At 43.6% G+C, this 17,210-nt stretch overlaps 1 protein-coding gene across 4 annotated transcripts in view; it reads left to right on the top strand.

Moving 5' to 3' along the window:
- The first annotated feature begins 1,189 nt into the window (after positions 1-1,189).
- The window catches only part of GPSM2 (G protein signaling modulator 2), a 30,765-nt gene continuing 14,744 nt past the window's right edge, over positions 1,190-17,210 (top strand). Inside the window, exons 1-3 of one of the 4 annotated variants that reach the window (XM_036452612.2) lie at positions 1,190-1,364; positions 10,277-10,578; positions 16,892-17,113. In XM_036452612.2, the coding sequence (XP_036308505.1) occupies positions 10,523-10,578; positions 16,892-17,113 (278 nt within the window). In that variant the 5' untranslated portion in view covers positions 1,190-1,364; positions 10,277-10,522. Of the gene's footprint in view, positions 1,365-10,276; positions 10,579-15,915; positions 16,125-16,891; positions 17,114-17,210 lie in introns of those variants that run through there. The other 3 variants (XM_036452613.2, XM_036452614.2, XM_036452615.2) reach the window with 3 other exon arrangements.

The raw sequence follows: 17,210 nt of genomic DNA, 5'->3' as shown, positions 1-17,210 counted from the left end.
TTGTAAGTGGCAAGTCCTGATTCATAGGGACATGCCGAACTTGACAGAGTGCACTTCCTTCATGGCTTTGGGATCAGCATGCAGAGAAGTATGAGTAAGAAGGAATCTTACGGAGACAGCACAGTCAGCTCATTCAGGAGCCTTTAAGTGACTGATAATAAAGGCAGTTGTTGGTAATAATTGAGCAACCACCCTACGGAAAGAAGAATGATTATTTGTGTTTTGCAGGTGAGGAAACAGGCTAAAGAGGAAAGGTGACGATTTGTTCATGATCAGTCAGCCAGTAAGTGGCCGAGGTGGACCTCAAATGTAAGTCTAGTTTGATGCCAAAGTTGTTTTAACGTAATTTGCCCTAAGGCGTCCCTAAAAAGAAATGGTGTTTGGATCAGTGGTTCTGACCATAATCAAAGAGAGACTGAAACGGGGGTTTCTTTAACATATCCTTCAGCAGCAGGAACATTTAAATGCCATTTCGGTGGAGAAATAGATGAGAAATAGATTCTTTGGCAGGAGAAACCTTAGTCTTGGTATTTTTATGGAGAACAAACAGACCTTTTAAAAAAAACTTGCTCTGGAAGAAGAGTTCTTCCCGGTGCCGCCCTGTCCTCTCCTGGGCCCCCCGTTCCCGCACAGAGCCCCTTCCTTAACCCGGGAGCCCGCTGGGTGCTCCCTCTCGGGCCTGGACGAGCCTGGGGCAGGAGGCACTGGCTGGGGGCTCCCATCGTTTAAACTTTAAAGGGTCTGGCCGGACCGCTCTGAACTCTTCCTGGACCATGCTCGTCGCCCCGCCCTCCCATTCGTGTTGGAAGAAGAAAACGGGAAAGCAACTTGGCCTGGGTGGCCGCGGGCAGGTCCTGGAGCGGGAAAGACCACGTCCCCCTTCCCCGCTACCCTACCCCTCCCTCCCTTCTCCCCCGTCCCCTCTCCCTTTGCCCCTCTCCCCATTCCCCCTGCCCTCTCCCCAGTTCGGCTCCAGCCACGCCCCCGCCCGCCCCCCGAGGCTGCCATTGGCTGGTCCGAAAGACGCGGGGCGTTGTCGGTTTGAATGGGAGCGCCGGGCGCTCGGCGCAGGCGCAGAAGGAACGGGAGGGGCGGGCGGCACAGCGAGACCCCCGGCGGCGTGCGAGCGGCGGGGCGGCGAGGGGAGCCCTGGGAGCGCTGGCTCACGTGACCGGCCGGGGGCGGGGCCCGGGGCGGGGGGCGCGCGCCGGCCTCCCCCAGTGCCCCTGCCTGGCCTGGTGCCCGCGGCGCGCGGCGCGGCCCGGGGGCGGGGACGCCGCCCGTCAGTCGCCCGAGGCGTCCGCCGCTGCAGCGCCGCGTTCTCCGCGCGCTCCGCGCTCTCCGGACTCGCCGGTCCGCGGGAGGTGAGTGGCGGGGGGTGTCGGAGGGCGGGCGCCCCGCGGAGGGAGGTGACCGGAGTGTATGTGCGCGGACGGCGGGTTCTGTGTCCGGGGTCCGGGTCCCGGTCAGGGTCCGGGTCCGGGGCGACCGCCTTTGTCCGGGGCGGACCGCGGGGAGCCCGGGACGGCACCCGCCGCGGACTCGGAGACTTTAAAGCGCGAGTGACGCGTCCCCGCTGCGCCCGCCGGCGTTTTGGAGGGAAAAGCGGGACGGGGTGCAGTGAGCCCCCTGGTCGGGGCGTGAGGAGCGGACGGACCCCGGGCCCCGCGGCGCCGCACCCCGGCGGCCGCCTTCACCTGTGGCCGCGGGGCCGCCCGCCGGCGGGTCTGGTCAGACACCTGCGCTCGCCCCTCACAATGGACGCCACCTGCCGACCCTCCGACCGGCCCCGCCGCCGGGAGCCTCGGTGCGCGGCGGCTCGGAGAGCAGCGGAGAGGAGCCTCTGTTCACGGCAGATCCTCCCAACTGTTCTCACTGGAAACCTGAGGGGAAACGGGTGAGGACGGACCTATGGAGCCTCGCGGAGGCCGGGCGTGGGCTCCGGGCGGCCTCTCGGTCGCGGGCGGGGGAGGCGCCGTGAGGGGAGCCCGGCGCCCGGCTGAGGGGCCACGGCCGCCGCGGGGGGAAGATGGAGGCTCCGTAGCCGCCGGGCCATCGCCTCCGACCTCACCGCTCGGCTCAGCTGGTTCCTGTTGGGGAAGCAGCTCGGGTGGATCGTTCAGAATCGAGTCAGAAACATAAGAAAGGGAGGCTCGCCGCGGGGACCCGGGGTGTGCGGGGGGCGGGAGGGGGGCCGGTCACACCTGTGCCTCCCCCTCTCCCTCCCCGGGCCCCGGGCCGCCTCTCCGCCCCGCGGACACAAAGCTCACGCTGTGGGACCCCGTGGTCCTGGCGGCGCCCCCGGAGCCCTCTTCGCCACACATGCCGTTGTGTTTTCTTACGTTATTATATCAGCATTCGGTGCTACAGATATTTTAACATAAATCTCAGACTTTTTAAAATGAACTTGTTCTCAAGCATCAAGTGTTTCTAAGACTTACTGAAAAGGTGAACTTTTGTAATTTAGTTCTCAGGAACTTCACGATTGAAAACCTGCCATAGATTTTGACGATTATAAATCTAGTCTAATGGCCGTGCCCTTTAAAAATAGTAACAGCTAACAACAGTAACTGATTATTGCCGCTGTACTCTATGGAGTACTTTTATTAAGCGCCAGAGCCGGGACTGGGTTAGATGCTTTGTAAGTCTCGTCTCATCACAACACATGTTGCCTGAGTATCTTTATGCTCAAACCATCTCTGAGAGTTGAACCAGTTGAAGGCCACGTAACTACTAAGTCGCTGCTGGGATCCAGACCAGGGCTCCCTCCCCTTCCCCCTTCTCCCCGCACCTCTCCCCGCTGGCTGCATGGTCTCTGGATTCCATCTGAGGGACAGAATCCTGCTTAAGGTGCCTGCAAGTACTGAGTTTTGTTGTGAACTGAGCAGAAATAGTCCAGTCCTTTTTTTTAGAACTGCTGTCTTTTTTTTTTTTTCAATACCTTCTACACCACACATCTTCAGTATCCTTTTTAATCATCTTTATGCATGCGCTGCCTAAGTGAGCACTTAATCATCTTTATAAAGAGTAAAAAAATATAAGATTTTCCCACGTTACTTACATGAATATGAATGCACTCCTCACTGTGGAGACGAACTATATTAAAGTGTAGTTGCTCAATGTTATCGGATTCTTTGCTGCTTTATAGTTCAGTTATTCCCAGGCAAGAAATGAAAAAAAAGTATGTAGGATATCAATTTTGTGCAAAGCAATTTGCTTCTGGAGTTTTTGAAGTGTCTTTTAAATTATTATTTTTTATTGATTTCAGAGAGGAAGGGAGAGGGATAGATACATAAACTTCGATGATGAGAGAGAATCATTGATTGGCTGCCTCCTGCACACCCCCTACTGGGGATTGCGCCTGCAATCTAGGCATGTGCGCTTGACTGGAATCGAACCCGGACGTCAGTCTGCAGGTTAACATTCTACTCAGTGAGCAACACCGGCTAGGGCTTTGCAGTGTCTTTTGCCTGTCTCTCTGTCCTGTACATTGATGCCAGGTTATCTTCCTCACACAAATCCAGCTTTGCTATTCCTTTGCCGAAAAAATTACCGTATAAGATTCCCCATTGTGTAAATGCAAGGCCAAACAGGTGTGTCAGCCACATCCATAGAAGTCCTCTGACTTCTCTTGCCTTGCACCTGACCCAGTGGGCTGGTCCTGGTACACATTCTGTGTTCCCTCCTCCTTGCTTTTTTGGAGCCGTTTCCTCTATTTTCCTAATAAGGCCTGTCCTCCTTCAAGGTGCAGTACAGATTTTATTTTTTCCAAAAAGCTTTCCTTAGTCCTTTTTTACTCAGAATTATTCTTCCCATATCACCTCATGACATTACTGAGTTGTATAATAGAATCGTTTTTGCAGAGAAAGGTGTAACATTTGGAATTAGAAGAGAGTTCTATTTTCCTGTGAAAACTTCTAAATCCAAACTCTTTAGGGATCCTGTTTAAGCATTTGGGATTTATTTCTGCTTAAAAATGTGTTTGAAAGACAGTTTTGCTTTGTTCAAGTCCTGTTAAGAGAACTGATTTATTGTCACTTATTAACTTAAGAACAATGCTCAGTTTAAAGGACCACTTTTCTACTTCCCTGCTGAGTTTTTCACGTCTGCATTTTATTAATTGACTTAAGCTGATGGCTGACCTGCATGGGCCTACTTTATTTTATATATATATATATATATATATATATATATATATATATATATATATATATATTTTATTGAATTGAGGAGAGAGGGAGAGAAACATCAGACTTACCATATGCTCTGATGACTTGATAACAATTTTTCTCAAGTTGTGTTCTCCCTGTTGTTTACTAATAAGTATTTTTCTTTTTCTGTCTTGGTCATGTCTTCAGAAGACTTTTTAAATTTTTACTTCTTTGAATTTCTATTAATAGCATCATATTTGTCTGATAATTTGTGTGGGCCCTAAAAAGATAAAAACAAATTTCTATTTATAAACAAAAGATTACATATAGTACATACACACCAGAAAGGGTAAGGGCAGAATATATGTAGGGTGCTTTTGTGTGTTTGTTGTTGTTTTGGAAATTGGCTTAGTGTGAATGGCAATTACATGGCCATCAGCCACGTGGGAAGCACTGGACATGTAATTGGCATTGATGAAAACTAGAATGCCTTTTATTAAGTTGTCTTGGTGTCTTTTATAACCTTGATATTATAATACCTCTATTTATCCATAGAATTTTGTGTTTATAATAATTAACTAGAAATCTCTTTCCTGCCTGGCCAGTGTGGCTCCGTGATTGAGTGTTGACCTAGAACCCTCTGTTCTAGCTTTATAGTTGGTTGATCCACTGCTTTTATTGTTTGCCTTTGTGAGATTTTTCTTCTTTCCTATATATATATATATATATATATATATGTATATATATATATATTCCTTAAAATATATTTTTATTGATTTCAGAGAGGAAATCAATATTCTTATTGATTTCAGAGAGGAAATCAATATTCTTATTGATTTCAGAGCAGGCTGCCTCCTGCACGCCCTCCACTGGGAAGTAAGCCCACAACTGGGGCCTGTGCCCTGAACCACCTCCTCCAGGTTCACAGGCTGACACTCAACCACTAAGCTATGCTGGCTGGGCTCTTATATTTTCTTACTCATATTTTTTATCTATTCTTAAAGAAGATCCTTTAACATTTCTTGTAATACTGGTTTCGTGATGAACTATACTAGTGATAAACTCCTTTAGCTTCTTATTGTCTGTGCTCAAAATTGGAAATCTTGTGAGCTCTCCGCTACTGCTTGCATTTGCCTCTCACGTCCCAATGGGCACTGCTTCCCTGTTCTCCAGGTGCTCTTAGTCAGCTACGGAATCAATCACCTAGCCCTTCTTGGGCCTGACCTGGCTTTCTTCTGACTGATTTCCCACACAGGCATCTGTTCTGAGTCAGAATAAAGTTTCTTGCCTCTTAGTGGCTCCTTGTCGCCTCCACACTAAGATCACATCTGACTTTGTCCTTGTTGGACTTTGTTTACTGCCCCTGTGCTTTCTCCTGTGTCTTCTCAGATTTCTGTGTAAACTTTCTGCTTTTACCTTCCTGCTCTGGATTTTGCACTGGCTGTTTCTTACACTGTCATCTCTTTCCACTATGTCTTTCAGATAAAATGTAACTAGAAATAGAGATTTGGATTCTGCAACAGGCCATCTTTTAGTCCATCTAAAAGTAAGTCTATTTATAGATAGGTAAGTTGACAGAAGATAACCAGTCTGCTAGGGTAGTTACTTGAGTTAATTCAGAAGTGGGTATTTGGGCATCTTACTTTATTTTATTTATTTTTATATATATTTTTATTGAATTGAGAGAGGAGAGAGGGAGAGAAACATCAGTGATGAGAGGGAATCATTGATTGGCTGTTTTCTGATGCCCCCTACTGGAGACCACGCCCGCAATCCAGGCATGTGCCCCTGACCAAAATCGAACCTGGGACCCTTCAGTCTGCAGGCCGACCCTCTATCCACTGAGCCAAACCAGCCAGGGCCTAAGCATCCTACTTTATTACTCTATTCTTACTATGATGTGCATTTGTTACTATATGCTGTACCCTGAATTCTAATAGAAAATAATTTCATTTTAAAATACAGGGTGTCCCTAAAAATGTATACACACTTCTAATGATTATAAAATTTGTGTTTATTAACATTCAGTTCATTTTCAAAATGTAAAAGAATCTACTGAAATGCCTATTTTTAAACTGGTGACTGTTCTGGTCCAGGCACTGCTGATAACACAAAGCAATGGAATTGCAAACATCAAGAATCATTTTCCTGAGTATTAATGCTTCAATTCATCATCTGTTGCTGGTTTTGAACTGTAAACTTTATTTTTTCTGTATCACCCATAAAAAATGTCCAGGGGGCACTTTAGGATAAATGTCCTTTGTTCAAATTTTAGTCTGGCTTCATTATTTCAAATCAGTTAAACCTAAAAAGGAGTAAAAATTTGAGTGAGTTATGGGCTGTTAAAGTGTGTATACATTTTTTGGAGGGACACCCTGAATATTTTTGATTCTCAATATTTAGCCACACTCATTGAAAAAGAGCTACTTTATCTGACTTGAAACATTACAACTGAAAGGGATTTGGAGAATTTGAGTATTGTACCTTAGAAGGAATTATTAGGATAAGAGAAGTTTAAAAGAATTTAAATGATCTCACCTAAAGGCAAGAAAAGTCAGTCATATTTTTTGTCTGATGTGTGTTCCCAGTTTTTAGAGGTACATACTTAAATGAAAGAATCTAAACAAAAGTTAAGGACATTGGAGTTGCAATCAGAAGGAGTGTAGATGAGTTGAAAGTAGTACGAAAGATACAAATGTAACTGTCCCCTCCCTCTCCCCCATCGCCTAGTTTGCAAATGTATCATTGTCCATGAAGTACAGCAGGCCTAAGACTTGTTGACGCTGGATATGTACCTTGGACAGTGCCCGGAAGTCCAGCTGGCCAGAGAACAGGAGTCTGCCTTTTTTATTTCTAACCAGGTAGTTACGTGTGAGGCGGTCAGAGTTACGCACCAGTTGATCATTCTATGTGGTTCTGTCCGTTTCTAAGGCGTGGAAGAGATTATTGCTTTCTCTTTAGTTCTCTACAGTCAGACCAAAAGTGCTTCGAGCTAACAGTTTTGTTAGCAGTGAGGTTTTGGAGCATTGTTCTTTAAAACCTGGGAGATGCTATTATAGATCTGTGTGTTCCTTACAAATTACAGGGTTTAAGTCTTAATAGAGGTTGGAGGTTAAACTTGATGGTTTCTTAATATTCTTTCAAAACTCTAATTTCCAATCCATTTCCTGGTCGTGTCATTACATTTTCTTATCCTGATGAACCATTCATAATTTAATAATCTTTGCCCATTTTATTAGTATTAAACTAGTAACACTCATAGATAAAAAGTATGTGTTAAAGTATGAGGTGGATTTGTTAACTCCATGCAATGCAGAGAATGAATGAACACATTGTTACTAAATTGGTCAAAGTCCTTAAAACACTAATCATTGAATCAAGAATTGCTTGTTTGTTCAATGAGTAACTTAAGATAAGAACTGTTCATTATGGAGGCTGTAATGTAAGAGCGAATTTTTTTGAGGATATTTTTTTTAGTACAGTTAAACCATATTATAAATTGTCTTAGTAAAATGGTGAATAGCATTCTTGTCTTCTTGCTTGTTTTATTTTTAAAATGGTTCTTTATGCAGATTTTTTTTCTTTAATTTTTATTATTTTTATTTAAAATTCCCATCCCCTTACTCCCTTCTCTTTGGTAACCATCATCTTCTCTATGAGTCTTTTATTCATTTATTTTAGATTACACATATAAGGGAGATCATGTGATATTTGTCTTTCTCTAATTTATTGCATTTAGCACAATACCCTCTAGGAGGTCTACTCCTCTTGTCCCAAATGGCAACATTTTATTGTTTTTAATGGCTGAATAATATTCCATTGTGAATATATACCATATCTTCTTTATCCATTCATTTATTGATGGATATCTAGGTTCCATATCTTGTCTGTTACTAGTGATGCTGCAGTGCATGTAGGGGTGCATGTACCGTATATGTATGTGTGTGTGTATACATGTATATATTTCTTAATTAGTGTTTTTTATTTCTTCAGTTAAATACCTAGAAGTAGAATTGTTGCATCATATAGAAGTTCTATTTTAAATTTTTTTAAATTTATCTTTATTGTTGGAAGTATTACAGATGTCCCCCCCTTTCACTCATTGATCCCTCCACCAGCTGCACCCTATTTTTAATAATTTTAGGAATCTCCATATGGCTGTACCAATTTACAATCCCATCAACAATGTTTTCCACAGAGGCTGCACCAGTCTGCATTCCCACCATCAGTGTAGGAGGGCTCCCTTTTCTCCACATCCCTGCCAACACTTGTTGTTTATTGATTTATTGATGATAGCATTCTGACAGGTGTGAGGTGATATCTCATTGCAGTTTTAATTTGCATCTCTAACTCGTTTTGTTCAGCCTGCAGACTGAAGGGTCTTGGGTTCGATTCTGATCAAGGGCACATGCCTCGGTTGCAGGCTTGATCTCTGCCTCAATTGGTGTGTGTGTGAGAGATAACTAATCGATGTGTGTCTCCCATATCAATGCTTCTCTCTGCCTGTCTTCCCTCTCCCTTCTACTCTCTCTAAAAATCAATGGAAAAAATATCCTTGCATGAGGATTAACAGTAACAAAATTACATCTCTCTGATGATTAGTGATGTTGAGCATCTTTTCACATGTCTGTTGGTATCTGTATGTCCTCTCTGGAGAAATGTCTATTCTGTTCCTTTGCCCATTTTAAAATCGGATTGTTTGATTTTTCTGGTGTTTAAGTTGTATGAGATTCCTTATCTTTTTGGATATTGACCCCTTATTGGATGTGTCACTGGCAAATATCTACTCCCTTTCAGAAAGTTGTCTTCTTGTTTTGTTGATGGTTTCCTACGCTGTGTAAAACCTTTTATTTTGATGTAGCCTCATTTGTTTATTTTTCCTGTTGTTTCCCTTGCCCAAGAAGACATGTTTTTTAATGTACCTCTTTTTAAAAATATATATATTTTATTGATTTTTTTACATAGAGGAAGAGGGATAGAGAGTTAGAAACATCAATGAGAATCATCAATCAGCTGCCTCTTGCACACCCCCTACTGGGGATGTGCCTGCAACCAAGGTACATGCCCTTGACTAGAATCGAACCTGGAACCTTTCAGTTCGCAGGCCTACGCTCTATCCACTGAGCCAAACCGGTGTCGGCCAAGGAGACATTTTTGAAGAAGAAAAAAAAAAAATCACTAAGAATGATGTCACAGACTTTACTGCCTCTATGTTTTCTTCTAGGAGTTTCAGGGTTGCGGGTCTTCATTTAAGTCTCTAACCTGTTTTGAGTTTATTCTTGTATGTGGTGTAAGAAGCTGATCCAGTTTTATTCTTTTGCTTCTGTCTGGCTTTCCTAACACCACTTATTGAAGAGACTGTCTTTCCCCACTGTACATTCTTGCCTCCTTTGTCATAGATTAGTTGAGCAGATAGGCGTGGATTTATTTCTGGGCTCTCTGTCCTGTTCCATTGTTCTCAGTGTTCGTTTTGATGCTAGTACCACCTGAGAGGGGAAAGAAATAGAAAAGAAAAAGGCAGTGATACCGTTCTTTATCCTAGTGGTGGTATGTAAGTGTTCATTGGGTCATCCTACCATACACATAGTTCATAACTTTCGTTGTACCTACTCACTAGTAATAAAAACATTTTAAAGGCTTTAATGAGTTCAAATACAATATACTTTGAGGGCAAATGAATACAAGTATAGCCTAAATGTCAGCACAAATATCTTCTTTGAAGAAAGAAATTTGCAGAGTTTAGAATCAGTTCGTTCAAATAATTATTGAATTTTCATTTACATGTTAATAGCAGTTTTTAAACGCTTAAAATACCATACTTTTATTTTTAGATAATAGTGTCATACATATCCTATACTTATTTATAAAAGAAAATATGACATAAAATTGTATTTCAAACCAACTTAAAATTGAACTTGAGAGTAGCTCTGAAATAAGCCTCACTCGCACCCTTATTTAGAAGCTCCTGGTGACAGTCACGTGGCTGCTGCTCTCTCGGCCTGAGGGCAGCTGTGCCAGGCGCTGTGTGACCTGCCCTGTGTGACTAGGTGCAGCTTGGGGTCTCTGCAGGTTAGTTACCCTTTGAAAACAGGACTTCCAGCAAAGCATTTGTATTCCTTTTGCAGAAATGTTGCTGAAGTGCTGCTGAAAGGGCCAGAGATGCCAGGATTGGGACACAGTGAACCTTTAAGCTGCCTGACACTGACCTCCTTTCACTGTCACTAAAGAAGAAGCAGGAGCTTAGTGTGCATTAACACCAGGTCATTCCTGTGCTAACCGGACCCTGTGCTGCAGCAGTTCTCCATGGTTCAGGACCGAATTGGCACAGAATAAGATAATTTCATATTGTACTCAGCTTATAATATGACTCGATGGAGGAAAATTTGATGAGCATGAGGGAAGACCATTCTTTTCATGTTCGTTACAGGTAAGACTGCTGCTTTCTTCCTGGGTGGTTTTTAATCCTTATTTAAATATGCATTTAACTCTGATCATTTCAGATTTAACTTGGAAAATATTCAAAATACACCAGCCGTAATTAGTATCTCCTATAAACAAAGTTTTCTTTGTGGTGGTTGTTTTTCTTCCTTTCTGTAGGAAAATGTTATAGAGACCAATTATATACTATATAGTTTATTTTTGTTGTTCTGTGGAATAGTTTATCAATAGTTACTTTATATTTCTATAACTCTTTCAATGATGCAAATATAAAATTGAAAAATATTTCTAAATCTTTGGCAGTAAAAGATGGATTTTGTAATGTGGTCAGCTGAATGACCTAATTTTGTGTTACAAATTTTAAATGGTGATCATTCTAAATGAGCTTTTTTAAAAATGGGAATTAAATATTGAAATGTGTGGGTACTTTTCTAAACATGATAAGCTAGTAGCCAGTTTAATATTTTGTGATAAAATACTAATGGCATTTCTGTACATTTAGAAACAAAGCAAGAATACCTGCTTCATTATTTTTTAATATTTATTCTGGAAGTTCTGGTCATTGCACTAAACTATAAAATATACACAAACATAAATATTAGAATGGAAGACATAATTTTAAATAAGGTGGTTAGATACTAATAACTTCTCTATCAAAACTGTTCCAAGTTGCTCAGCAAGTGTGGCTCAGTGTTTGAACATTCACCCATGAGTCAGGAGGTCACGGTTCGATTCCAGGTCAGGGCACATGCCCAGATTGCAGGCTCAATCCCCAGTAGGAGACTTGCAGGAGGTGGCTGATCAATGATTCTCTCTCATCACTGATGTTCCTATGCCTCTATCCCTTCCTCTTTCTGAAATCAGTGAAAATATATTTTTAAAAAACACAGAAAAAGAAACGGTTCCAAGTTAATGTTAAATACTACGAGAACATACAGCAATGAACATTCAAAATCTCTTAGTGAGTGATGGTCTCTGCTGTGTTAACACACAGTTAGGAAGCAGGGGTCTTGGAGCAGATGGCTCATGCTAGGGCCATGGTCAGTAAACTGCGGCTTGCAAGCCACATTGCGGCTCGCAAGCAACAAGAGCAGGGGTTTGCTGCTCTGTTCACTTATGAGTTTGCCGACCACTGACCTAGACTCGATTCCAATAATTATAGGCTGTTGTTGTTCCTTGTGATTAGGCCCCTATCCCAGTGGTCGGCAAACTCATTAGTCAACAGAGCGGCAAACTGTGGCTCGTGAGCCACATGCAGCTCTCACGAGCCGCCGTTTGCCGGCCACTGTGCTAGGCCATGGTGCAAGGAAGTTCGTACTGGTGTGTGTGGGGGCATTTTTATTAAAAATATAAAAGTTTCAAATAAAAGAAAACGGAAGGCTTGTGTGCCAAATGCCATGTGTCTGTTTCCATAAGCATGTTTGTGTCCCCCGACCACTCTTTTCCTTGGCCATTAGCTCCCTGGGGCAGCCATGCCTCACCTCAGGATCAGTCCACTTGATGGAACGTAGTGAGATAGATGTTCATCTGTCTGCTAAAGGTTTCAAAGAGCGGTGTCCCCTTCACTCCACAAGAGCAGTGGGTGAGGAGCGGATGTGCCTCTGCTGGTAGGGAGGGCCTTGGTCTGTCCTTTCCCATGACAGCATAGGTCAAATGTGGTTATGCATAGGACTTCACCAAAGACACCTAAACCCCTGCAACTGCTTTTAGTAAGAAAGTACCGAGCAGACCCCTAGCTTCATCAGTGCTCTAGGTCAGCATTCTGTATGTCACTCGCATTATTGTATGATTGCAGGTGAGATTTGTGTCCCTTACGTTAGGGTCCTGGCCTAGTGTTATTCTTCTCTCCTAAACACTTACGCCGCGGAGCGTTTTACCCTCTGGGTCTTTCGTTGTGGAGGGTCATCTCCCCCTGGAGTTTGTCACTTTGACATGAACTAGTTCTGTGGACCCTGAGGAACCTCCTGAGAGGTAGTAGAGGGTTTATGACATACTTTATGATGGAATGGTGAAGGCAGAGAGAAATGGAGGTTGGTAGTTGAGATGGAATTAGTTCTAAACTTTAATCTTAAATAATTATTGTTCATATTTTAGGCGTGATAAGTAGTATTATGATTATATTTTTTTGAAAATGACTCCTTATCTTTTAGAGATAAATACCAACATATTTAGAAATGAAATCCATGCTTTCTGGAATGTACTTCAAAAGCATCTGGGATTGGAGAGAGAGGATGGAAGTAGAGGTGAAACATATGGATAATATGTCACGTATTGGTAATCAGTGATGTTGAAAGATGAGTATAGCAGTTCATCATGCTAGTTTCTCTAGTTTTGTATTTTTTGAGAATCTTTGTTTATACTTGTTACTAGGAATCATAAGCATTTCAATACTTTTTAGGATTGTAAGAAGTTAGACTATTGCATGTATGTTGTAAAAGAATACACTTTTGGTGTTGAAGCCTTCAACTTTGCTGGATAAATGTATTTATTAATAATACTCTTTCCTATCTTGGCTGGTGTGGCTCAGTTGGGTGGGCGTGTCCTGTGCATTGAAAGGTGGCTGGTTCACTTTCCCATCAGGGCACATGCCTTGTTTTGTGCTCCATCCCTGGTAGGGGGTTATGCAGGAGGCAGCTGATAAATGTTTCTCTCTCACAGGGATGTGTCTTTCATTCATTGATGTTCCCCTCACGCACACGCTCTCTGTCTCTTTCTCTCTCTCTCTCTCTCTCCCTCTTTCCCTCCCTCCTCTATCTCTTCTATCCTCCTCCCTGCCTTCCTCCCTCCACCTTTTCTGTCTAAAATTAATAAAAGCATATCCTCAGGTGCGGATTTTTTTATTTTTTTTTAACAAAAAATAGTTTTCTGAAAATAGTTTGTGGTAACGTGGAGTGGTGGAAAGAGCTGGATTTGGAGACAGATGGGATTTCCTTTCTTAGCTTTGCCTCTGTATGCACCTAAGCAGCTCACTTACACTGGCAGTTCCCTCTGTAAGGCCTAGCTCAGAGGGTTAATTTGAAAATTGAATTTGATATAATATGTAGGAAAATCACTTTTAAAACTAAATGATTTTGCCCTGCTTTTCCCTTCTACAAAACAGATCACTAGATATATGCGGCAAATGGACTGGATGGAAATTGTGGGGCCAAGCCAGGACTGGCCATGGAAAATGTTGGTGCCCAGTGAGCACACAGAGGGGGGCTGAGGTCTGGAGAGACTCACAACCACAGACTGAGCCGGAGCCGCTGCAGAGCAGGCTGCTGGCTCTGAGTCTCAAGTCTGGCTCTTTCTTCTTGAGTAGTATGTCAGCCCTCGGCGGGGAGACTCAGATTTGGACATAGTCGGCGTTAAATCTTCTAAAATGAGGCAGCATCAGTGATCTCATCTCTTGGCTTTCATTGATATACTGTGAACTCAAGAAACCAAAATTAAGGAGGTAAAGAAAAAACCTAGCATGGAAGCAAAGTTAAAAATAATATTAAAATGGAAAGAATGAAAATGATGTGAGGCTGTGCAGTCAGTGAGGACTGCGCTGTGATGGTCAGCCAGCAGCAGGGGTTGTTTATAGTCACTAGAAACGCGCTTTCTGTGCTTCCACAACTGGACGGGCTTCGGGCTTCGGGAGGAACAAAGGAAACGGGCGTGTGTGAATGGAGAGGCGCTTTCCTGGTTTGCCTTCTACTCTGGGTGTTTTCCACCCAACCAGTAAACAAAGGAAGTAATTCTATTCTCTCACAGAGACCGAGAGGATATGAAATTACTTTCTCTGTTACTATTTAATGAACTTCTAAAATATTTATAAACCGACCTGCCCCGACTATTTTGCACTGAGCTATATTTCATTGAGGTCTTGGAGATTTTGTCAGAATATTGGCTTCTTTCTAATACAATATATGAGCCATAACGTTTCTTGGAACTATGTATCCAGAAGCTCCTAGGGTCTGGGTCTTGCTCTCAGGCGCAGGGTCAGGCGTGCCTTCTCTCGGAGCAGGTTCTGTAGGGCTCTGCACAGCCAGTGTGCTGTCACTGTTTCCAGTGGGAATCACGTAAAACACTTGTTAAAAATGTGTAGCTCGTGTGACACCACTCAGCCTTGGCCACATCTTGTTCACCATCAGCTGGACGGACGGTTCAGTTTGTAGTTTAAGTCCAGGAGGTCAGTATTTGTGGTGATGACACTGATTTGAGGAATACTTCTGTTTTACATGGACACCGTTAGGAGCTTCTAATTTTTCTGTTCTGCCTGGTCCTGCCTCTCCCTGACTTCCCAGGCAGCAGCCTCCTCGCCTGAGCTGCTGATGTGCTGTGAGGGCTCCCCCTCCCCCCTGAAATAGGGGCCATCATTGGAATTCCATTGATTGATAGCAGGCACTCTTAACCAGTACCTGCCGGTGGGCCATTCACCCTAAGTGGGCTGTGTTTTTCTCATACAGCTTTTTTCTTGCAGGCATGGAGCTACTATATACACATTTCCTAGGAGTGAAATAGCTGTGTGTGTGTAGTGTCCCTAAAAACGTATACACACTTTAACAGCTGCTAGCTCAGTTTTGAAAATGAAATGTATTTTAAGATAAAAATTATTTTTTATATGTAAAAATATATTTTCTAATTGTGTCGCTGTGATAATTCTTAGAAAAATAGTGGTTTGTGTTTAGAGACAACTAGTTAAGGTACCTCGTCTAGCGAAAGAACCTTTAATAAAAATCACATTTTTACACATTACTCCTTTGCTGACTCACTTCTCTTCACACACACAATACTCTACCAGTAACCTCCTAAACCTTAAACAAAAATACTTTTTCTTTTATGAACTCTTTCATTTTCAAAAATATAGTTCTGACAGGCGGTTTTCACTTGTGAATGACAAGAAGAGACCTGTGATTTGAAATGGCATAAATGTAACACGTCAGCTTTCTGCTGTCACTGCCTCCGGGTGCTCTACCCGTCCCTGTCTGGCTGACGTGGTCGGCTGCTGAGCACAGTGGCCGCAGAGGTTTCCCTGCCTGTGGCCGAGATCCAGGAATGAGGGAGAGCCAGGCCTCACTGATCATAAGACAAATACGGTCCCGATGTAAAGCTGGAAACCGCCTGTCCCAGGTGGCCACCTGGCGGAGCCAGAGGCCGGCTTTGCGTCGTTGCCCTGGTCCAGATGTTTATTTCTCCTGTTTTGTTTGTTTTTTGTCCCTTTTGGGCCATGCCCACCGCGTGGTTAGACTTGTTGAAAGCGAATTCCAGTGGCTTTCACTCAATGGAGCTGGACCAGTTTTTCAAAGGGGGCGTGTGTGCCACTTGTAGGACATGGGGGTTTTATTTGCTTTTCTGTTTTAGTAGCTACATATGTGTTTTAATGTGCATGAGAAAATAAACATTAGTATCACATCAGACTCAGTTTCACAGCCCTGCTTTGGATGAGCCAGATCTTTTTTAATGACGTGTGCCTTTTTAAGGACATTGGCAAATTACAGAAAGCCATTAAGTGAATGATTAGGTAGTATGTAGGCATAGCAGAAGTCACAGATGTTGGAGAAACACATGGTGAGCATGCCTATTCATGTTTAGGATTAGAATCCAAAGTATCGTTGCTTTTTCTCCCTGGATATAGTTACAGTTAACTTAATTCTTCTGACTTAAAATTCAGTGAACTGAATTTCTGTGAATCTTTAATTTAAGCCTTGCTTTCTAATGTAAAGCTTCTTGGCACTTAGTTCTCTTATGACAGTGTGAGTGCCTTGTAGATGAAGGTATTTTGCTCCTTTATTTTCCTAAGAACAAGTAATCATGTGGTGGTGGGAAAAGGAAGGAGTGAGTATATGAGAAAGACAGATGGGAGGAGGGGTTGATGGACAGGTGAGCAGATAACCTGGATTGAGAAGAATAGAACTGTAGGACTTCACTTTTCTCAGGCACCATTTCCCTCCGGAAGCCTAAGTCTGCCACAACTCCCCACGGTGAGGGAACTCTTAGGTTCTCTCCTTGGGACAGTAGATGGCTGTGTGTGTGTGTGTGTGTGTGTGTGTGTGTGTGTGTCTCGGGGCGGGAGGGGGGAGGGGGAAGAGGGGGGCATTTAGAAATAGTTGGCTATTCTATGTAAAAGACCTGAGACTCAGACATCTGAATAGGCAGGTGACCTCTTGCATAAATAGCGGCTTAGTGTGTTATCAGTCACGCACAGACACTTTAGTTATGGAGGCAGCTGTTCTGAGCAGGGGCAGCCACCACCCACGCTTGCATTGCGCCGCTGGAAGGGAAGCCGTGGCGGTCCTGATGCAGTGAGGGTGTGGCCTGTCCTGTGTGATTTGTAGGATGGAAGCCTCTTGCCTGGAGCTGGCCTTGGAGGGGGAGCGCCTGTGTAAGGCTGGAGACTGCCGTGCTGGCGTGTCCTTCTTTGAAGCTGCCGTCCAGGTTGGAACCGAGGACCTGAAAACCCTCAGCGCCATCTACAGCCAGCTGGGCAACGCCTACTTCTACCTGCACGATTACGCCAAAGCCCTGGAGTACCACCATCATGACCTCACTCTTGCCAGGTAACTGATGTAAGCTTTTCAGTGGCCTTTCTCCCTAAATGCTCACTTTCATGATATTGATATTCAATTTAAAAAACCAATTGAATTCGTGTGGTGA

The sequence above is a fragment of the Pipistrellus kuhlii genome, unplaced genomic scaffold (genome assembly GCF_014108245.1).
Source record: "Pipistrellus kuhlii isolate mPipKuh1 unplaced genomic scaffold, mPipKuh1.p scaffold_m20_p_24, whole genome shotgun sequence".
NCBI classification, from domain to species: Eukaryota; Metazoa; Chordata; class Mammalia; order Chiroptera; family Vespertilionidae; genus Pipistrellus; species Pipistrellus kuhlii.
Note: the sequence above shows the minus strand (reverse complement) of the source record. Positions and strands in the feature narration are given on the sequence as shown.